Genomic DNA, 8188 nt, shown 5'->3' on the forward strand with positions numbered 1-8188 from the left:
TTTAACACCATGGCCCGATAACTCCAGTGATAGTGTACCGCTACACCGGTGGTAAGAATAAATTGACATGTGCAGTGCATGAACTCACATTTCGTTGAGGCCTGCTTGTCATGGCACGGGCCCGCGTGTCCGCGGCGTGGCTTCATGGACGCTCTCGATCGCACTAATATAAGCTCTGCTCACCTTCACTTTTCCTTCCGTCGAGGAACACTTTCGCAAGCTCTTGCGGCTTTGGAGTTTGGACTGTGCCAAGTTTGCCTGTCGCAGTGTCCCCTACGTTGACGCCTTTGATAGACAGGTGCACGCTCCCAAAGCTTGTCCTGTTGCCTCCCTATAGCTAGCTCGCCTTCTATATATACACAACAAAGCCCTGTTCCTACATCCACCACCAGCTCAAGCCTCAACTGCCTCCACACCAACTGCAAGGAACAACAGCAGAGCCATCCAATTTACGACCATCATGAAGCTGAGGTGCCCCAACCCCAAGAGGCTCTTCAGGAGGAGCTCCTCCAAGATCAGCAGGTCTAGTAGCAGCTGCAGCAGCAGCAGCGACAACGGCAGCGATGCCTCCGGTGGCATCCGTGGTGGCGGCGGCAGCGGGGAGATCGAGTGGGAGGTGCGGCCGGGGGGCATGCTGGTGCAGAGGAGGGACGGAAGGGGGGACGTCGAGATCATCACCGTCAGGGTGGCCACCGGCTACTCCTGGCATGAGGTGTCCATTGGAGCTACCTGCACTTTTGGTGAGTATTCTTGTTCTTGCAAAGCTTATTTACAAAAGTCGATTTGATTTTTTAGAGAATAGTATATGGACATGAGTAGCTAATGTGTGATTGGTAGAATGCATGTGTTCTGCCTGCGAAAGTGGTTCATCTGGTTGTGATTACTTTTGATTGGAGCTTCTCTCATGTGCTAAGCAGTAAGCCCATCTTTATGTGCCAAAGTTGAATGAATATTCCCCAAGCTCTTTAAGCACGACAAAAGCTTAAGGAGTGATCGTGGGAGTGGCATCCATGCACACTGTTTAAGCATTTCTGCAAGAACAACTAGACAGATTTAAGCATTTTGAAAAAAAAAAAGTCTGCACGTCCGTGTCCACAGTCCAAACAGCCAGAAGCTCTCAACTTTACTTTCATTTCTCCAAGCTGAGTGGTTGACCCGTGCGAGCTCCTGAACGTCCATTAGCAAGGTCTCCTCCAGGCTTCAGTTATAAAACAACTGACAACAGCCAGTGCTGTGCCACCCTCTTCTTGCTAACAACTCCAAGAGTACATTAGAGTGCTAACTGATTGCGTTTTCCTTGTAATTTTGCCTTAAAAAAGATGCACGAACATGTCTTAACCACTAGTTGCAATGCGGCAGGCGCCAGCCAGCGTGCACACGATGGTTCAGACTTCAGACTAGGAACCTCAGTGGAACTTACCTACATCTTGTTCGCTAGTAGTAGTACAAAGCAATGTGTTTTTTACCACTGAAATTAGTAAATTAAGTATACTTGTGTGGATCAAGGTTTAACATGTGTTTTGCAAAATTAATTTGTACAGGTGAGCTGAAGGTGGTAGTATCCATGGTGACAGGGCTGGAGCCGAGGGAGCAGAGGCTGCTGTTCAGGGGCAAGGAGAGGGAGGACAGCGACCACCTCCACATGGTTGGGGTGAGGGACAAGGACAAGGTGCTGCTCCTCGAGGACCCTGCCCTCAAGGACATCAAGCTCCGGGCCGCACTCGCGGCCCAGGGCGTGCAGAGCCCGTATCAGACTTTTATCAAGGTGTAGGCCGGCCCACCTCGCCCACCTCGCTAACAGTTAGGATAAATCAACCGCACCGACCCCTCAAAAAAAAAATCAACGGCACCATAAGCCGGTTAGGTCTGAGAAAAGTTACTAAAAGAACTGAACCTGATGGATGGTGTGGTTCGCTGCTGTTGATCATCAGTACTTGGGTACCACTCCATGGAATGGAAGGACAAAGGGCCTCCTCGTGTGGGAGTTTGAGTACTGCCACCTTTTAATTAGTTAAGTGAATTGCATGGTTGTGCAATTTGTACCTAGTTGCAAGTTTTAAGTTCTTTCTTCTAGACTAGATGATGGAAGCGCTAGCCTCCTGGAGTTGCGGGTCTAATGTGGCTGTCATGCATCTTAGCAAGTTAGATTGGAGAGTGCAATCTTGGATGGGGACTAAATGGAGCAGGTTGCTACAGGCAACTCTGTTGTGGATGAGATCATCAAATGTATGATGAGGCCGCATTTTCGTTGTCCTTTTCCATTGAGACATTTGTTCTGGAGGAGCCTGCTTTTCCTTATACTAACAACTACAGTGTAAGCTTACCTTGCGAACAACAAGAAAAATACTCATAACTATTTTTCTTGTTGTTCACAAGATAAGCTTATACTACTCCCTCCGTTCTTAAATATAAGTAAAATGCTTATACTATTGGAGTAGTTATGATGACACTTCGGGGTGCAGAAAAATGCTTCTGAATTTATGCCGTGCAAAGATTTCTCAGAGGTGCAAGCTTAATATGAGCGCACGAACGGGTACTACTAGTTTGTTGCTGTGCTACGGATATGATGATGCTAAAGTAGACGGCGCACTGATAGTTCCAGCTCACTGTGCCACATTAATCATCTGTAGTGGAAGATGACTAGATATGATCCTGAATTGGTTTGTGACTTGTTCCCCATTTTTCAGACATGATCAACCCTGGTAAGGGGCATGTCTGAACCTCTGTGTGTAGCTTTGTGCAGCCTGCAGCAGCATCGGCGATCTCCCAAAGCCTGAAAAACATGGGGATATATATAGTTTGACTGAGAAAAGTCATCTGAATTCCATGATGATAGGATACTTAAAACACATGCAAGAAGGCACTGAACCTGAGTCTCAGCCTGTGAGAAGTCTATGTACGAAAAAGGATTCCGGCCCAGTTTCAGAATTCAGATCGGCTCCTCCGTGCAGAAAGGCGAAGCTGAAGAATTTGCTGGAAGGAAATGGATGTCAAGTGTCAAGCGACTCGTACAGGGTACATGCATGTCCACATCCGGCACCACTAACTAGTCCAGGCAAATCCACCAACCTTACCACAGAACGGATTTGGCTACCTGCCTACCTATATAAAGTTGAGTTTCGCTGCCAACTTTGAAGAAGGATTTGCGTCCAACTCCAACAGTCTAAAGCAGCAGCCCTATCATTCCCTGCCTGCCCGGGCTCGTCACTCCCATGTCCCATCATTCTGTCCGGACCGGACGGGCCTATCACCTATGCCCTGGCTACTTGCTCCCACTCCCACGTCGGAAAGAGCCGAGCGGCGCCATCATCCACTCCGATCCCACTCCCACTCGCGGGAGAGAACGACAGGAGAAACGCAACACGATCTCCGCCGTCGTCGTCTCATCTGATCTCGGAGAGAGGAGGTGGTACGCTGACGCCGCACGAGAGCTGTATCCGTCTGGTTGGCTCTGCATCGTCGTGCCATCCATACATACCCTTCTTTTACTTTCAGAGACGCGTGCAGCTTGGCTCGGGTTGGCCGTTGGCCTGGACGCACACGGTGCTCTTTTGCTTTCACGCGAAGCCAAATCCCTTTTCGCGGCGGGGCGTCGCCATCGCGTCCCGTCGCGTCGGCACGCCGTGAAACCAACCGTGGCCTGGCCGGCGCCCGCGCGCGTTTTTCCTTTCCGGTGGAGCGTACGCAACGTACGTCGCGGCAGGGAAAACCGTCGCGAAATCTACCGCGTGGATGCATCTTTTCACCCGCAGCATGCATCGATCGCCATGGTTTCGCCTCAAATCCCGCGGTTGATTACTGAGGTATTCGGCGGCTGCTGCAATGCCCGTCACACGAGAAACCGTGATTTGGACGCAGGCCAGCCTAGCTAACACGGGTCAGACACGGCCGGTGTGCGGCCCAGCCGGCCGGTGCACCAACGAAGAAGAAAAGTGGGGGAGAGCCAAAAAGTTGACAGCTCGTTTTCGATAGCAAATGCAATGAGAGGAAATAATGCGATCCATGATGCATGCATGGGCCTCCCGCGTAGGCGTACTACGTCCCTGTTGCCGGTTCTAGAGCTTTCTACAGACAACACCTGGTGCGCACAAGTGTCCCAATCCCGCCAATAGAATCCTGCTGATCTTTACTGGTGTACCGTTTTTATTTTTGTTTTTGTTTTTGTTTCTGAAAGAGGAGTAGTTCTGTAGTTGGCAGTTTTGTTCGGTATCTGCCCCTTGTTAGCAGTTACTACTACAGTATACTTGGGAAACGTCGAAATCCGTCCACGATCGCAGCTTGATGCTCACGTACGACACAGACCGCGGAAGGCGTCACATTTTCCCGATGGGTGATCTCCACTCTCAACTCCCCGGAGTAAATAGCATAAAACTACCATAAGCGGCTAGCTAGAGACCCATGCCCCCAGCCAGTGGCGGAGCTTCACAGGAATGCCTGAAGGGGCCGAAGACAAAACTTAAATTTCTGAGGGGGCCAAAAGACGTCTAGTTTCCAATTAAGCCTCTGCTAAAAAAATTTCTTTAGAGATTTTGTTCAGGCTGGGGGGGGGGGGCATGGCCCCTACAGAGTTGTGTGTAGCTTCACCAGTGCCCCCCGCGCCCAAGCTCCTGCGACACGCCGCTCCGGCGCCCGCAACCACCACCAGCGCCGTTGCCGCAGCCCGCAGCCCTTCTTCCTCGCCTTCTTCTCGGTTCCTGCCGGGATTCCCCTCACCGCAGTTCTTGCGGCCAGGTCTAGTGGCCCAGCTTTTCCCCCAACTCGCGTCGGTCTCGTCAAATCTGCTTCGTCATGCTCCTTCCCCCCAGCTTGGCCCTGATGCGGTCGCTCCCGAGGTGGCTCGGCGGGTACGCTTCGCCTTCAATGCGGAGCTCCTCAAGACACGCCTCCTCCTCCCATTCAAGGCGCGCACCGTCCATGCCTCAAGTCTGCGCCTGCGGCCTCATTCAAGGCAAAGGTTCGAGGTGATGTGGGGTGCTCCCCCTCGAGCCCAGCGCCGGATTCAAGACGCCATGCCTCCGACGAATCTGCTCCGGCCGTGGCTCCCCTGGTGCATCAATGGCACTTGGTTAGGCCGGCGCATTGGTGGCGAAAAGACCGCTCCAACAACCAGCATTCAAGATGTCGAGCTATCGCTTCTTATTCCGCCCTTCAGCGACAGAGCGAGTTCGTCAAGATCCAAGATAGGGAGTGCCACCGCTGCTTGCTCAAAGGTCACTGCAAGGCCAGCTGCAGAAATCCGTTCACATGCCGGAGATGCCGTCAAATTGGGCATAGAGCGAGGGGCTGCACCAACTCTCGTTCCCCCTCTCCCCGGTTCCCTCCGCTAACACCTGAAGCTCCGTCCGCTCCTTCCACATCCCAGGGCCCCTCCGCTTCATCGCCTCCGCTGCGAGCCATCCCGCGTCAAGGCCCCCGCGTTGGCGACCCTTCGCTGCGCCCTGAGGAGGGGAGCGCCGTCATCGTCATCGCGCCAGAGATGGAGGCTAACGCTGCCAGTCTGTCCTCTCTTGGTGCTTTTCTGTGGCTTGGCGGGCGCAGGCCGGCTGTCAGTGCCGTTGTCGGTGTCAAAACTGGCGGATCTCGGGTAGGGGGTCCCGAACTGTGCGTCTAGGATCGATGGTAACAGGAGACGGGGGACATGATGTTTACCCAGGTTCAGGCCCTCTCTATGGAGGTAATACCCTACTTCCTGCTTGATTAATCTTGATGAATATGATTGTTACAAGAGTTGATCTACCATGAGATCGTAATGGCTAAAACCCTAGAAGTCTAGCCTATGTGGGTATGGTAATGAGTATATGTGTTGTTCTTTCCGGACTATCCCCTTCGGTTTATATAGACACCGAGGGGATCTAGGGTTTACATGGAGTCGGTTACATAAGTAGGAATCTTCAGTCGCCAAGCTTGCCGTCCACGCCAAGTAGAGTCCAATCCGAACACGCTGTAGTCTTCGGCCTTGATGTCTTCACAGCCCATCAGTCTGGCCCATGGATAACAGGCCGGACGCCCGAGGACCCCTTAGTCCAGGACTCCCTCAGTAGCCCCTGAACCTGGCTTTCAATGACGAGGAGTCCGGCGCACTGATTGTCTTCGGCTTTGCAAGGCGGGTTCCCCTTTCTCCGAACTCCAGGATAGTCTTCGGATGCGACGATAGTATCCGGACCTGTCACATACCACACACAACCGCAGAGAGAATATTTTTTTTCACATGAGTTCTATCCACTGACAGCTTTTTACAACACGACATTATGTTCGGACGGTCATAATTTCGAACCGCTTTTCGTCTGCCGCTCCACGTCTTGAGACGCGGTTGCCATTGGCACGTCTTGTCAAAGCGGAGATCGTGTCCCCTTATCGCGGGATCCTCATCAATGCGGGCATGGGTAACCCAATCGTGTCGTTTATACGGCCCTTGGGAATAGGCGAGTTTTTAGGACGAGTGAGGAGGCACTTGATATTCGCGGCCTTTATAAGGGGATAAGGACACTCTCCCTTTACCCGCACCCTTCTTCATCTTCAGTCCTTCCGTCCTCGAGCTCTAGCGCCCAAGCTTTTAGCTTTTCCTCGTTCGAGAAAGCACTCCAATCATGTCCAGATCCAGAGCTGGAGGCAAGTGGATGGCCTCCTCCATTAAGAAGAAGGACATCACGGAGCTCCGGGAGGCCGGCTATCTAGCCAAGGAGATTTCTCACCGACTCCCAAGAAAAGGGAAAATCATCCCTACCCCCGAGCCCCATGAGAGGGTTGTGTTTCTCACACACTTCGTCCATGGGCTGGGATTCCCTCTTCATCCATTTATCCGTGGATTGATGTTTTACTATGGTTTGGACTTCCACGATCTGGCCCCCAACTTTATCGTCAATATCTCTGCATTCATAGTTGTGTACGAAGCCTTTCTCCGTATCCCACCTCACTCTGGCCTATGGTTGAAGACTTTTAATGTAAAGCCAAAGGTGGTGCGCGGCCAACAGGCCGAGTGCGGAGGTGCCATGGTGGGCAAGATGCCCAATACCACCTGGCTTGAAGGCTCCTTTATAGAGACGGTGAAGGGATGGCAATCAGGGTGGTTCTATATCACCGAGCCACGCGACACCAACTGGGCGCCGGCTCCCAAATTCTGATCCGGAGCCCCGATGCGGCTTACCTCCTGGCAAGAGAAGGGCCTGACCTAGGGATCTTTGGAAGAGATCACGGGGCTCCAAACGTGCCTCCAGAATATGATAACCCAGAAGATCAAGCTTGTTGATGTGATCCAGGTCATGCTTGTACGCCGGATCCTTCCATGTCAGCGTCGGACCTGTTATTTGTGGGAGTTCGATTCGGCCGAGCACCAAACGCTGCTAAGGCTTTTCGGCACGACGCATGAAGATATCTGGAAGGTGCTCTTCAAGGGCAGCGAGACGCCGCCACCCTTGACCAAAGATCGTGGGCTCAACTTGAAGCGTCAGGCCAATTCGGTAAGCCATCAAGGTATAGTCTTTAAGGACACACTTCGAGGAAGGATATTAAGCCTTCTTGTCAATTTCTTTTTCAGGCCTGGGTCGACCTAGCGGGATGGATTAATAGTCCGGCTCCGCTGCCCGAAGACGGAGAAACCGCACTCCTTACGGAGATGTTATTTCCGGCGCCTTACGACGTGCCAGAGAAGAAGGTCAAAACCACGGCTAAGGGGACCAGGAGTGGGCTTCGCCGAAGGAGCACCTTGGTCGTCTCGTCTGACGATGAGACAGACCCCTCAGCCGCCGACGATGACGACGAAGAGGGAGGCGACTCCCATCCTGCGGAAGGAAGGGAGAAAAGGGAGGCCTCCACGAGTTTGGAGGCGGAGGCGCCCAAGAGGGGGAGAGGCTCCCTCGTGGATAACTCCGCGTGGGATGTTGATAGCAGTCCGGAGCGACCTCGTCGGACCAAGCCTCGGGCCGCCTCGTGAGTACCAGAATCAAAAACATCTGGCCTTCTCGGTTTGTAATATTGACACATCTTAAACTTTGTCATTGCAGTCCGGCACACGATGGCTCCCTGCGATCCTCGATAGAGGATTCGCTGGACTCGAAGGAGATGGCTAGCACCTACTCATTCCATCTCACCCAAGGGTGATGAAGAGGTGGTGTCTAAAAAGACTTTCCCAGACCGGGAGGGATTCCGGAGACCATCGGGGTGACGTCCCAGGATGACTCCTCGGTCGCCG

General features: G+C 52.7%; 1 protein-coding gene across 1 annotated transcript; it reads left to right on the top strand.

Annotated features, from left to right (window-relative positions):
* The first annotated feature begins 281 nt into the window (after positions 1-281).
* Positions 282-2266, top strand: LOC119359629 (BAG family molecular chaperone regulator 1-like). The gene is made up of 2 exons (XM_037625756.1): positions 282-740; positions 1542-2266. The coding sequence occupies exons 1-2, from the start codon at positions 461-463 to the stop codon at positions 1769-1771; spliced, it is 510 nt and encodes a 169-aa protein (XP_037481653.1). The 5' UTR covers positions 282-460; the 3' UTR covers positions 1772-2266.
* The last annotated feature ends 5922 nt before the right edge of the window (positions 2267-8188 follow it).

The sequence above is a fragment of the Triticum dicoccoides genome, chromosome 2A, assembly GCF_002162155.2.
Source record: "Triticum dicoccoides isolate Atlit2015 ecotype Zavitan chromosome 2A, WEW_v2.0, whole genome shotgun sequence".
Lineage (NCBI taxonomy): Eukaryota > Viridiplantae > Streptophyta > Magnoliopsida > Poales > Poaceae > Triticum > Triticum dicoccoides.

What these genes read in the sequence shown, in the direction of transcription:
- LOC119359629 (XM_037625756.1), top strand. Translation starts at nt 461, where the DNA reads ATGAAGCTGAGGTGCCCCAACCCCAAGAGGCTCTTCAGGAGGAGCTCC. An exon ending in TGGAGCTACCTGCACTTTTG is followed by an intron (nt 741 to 1,541) that starts GTGAGTATTCTT and finishes TAATTTGTACAG; the next exon opens with GTGAGCTGAAGGTGGTAGTA.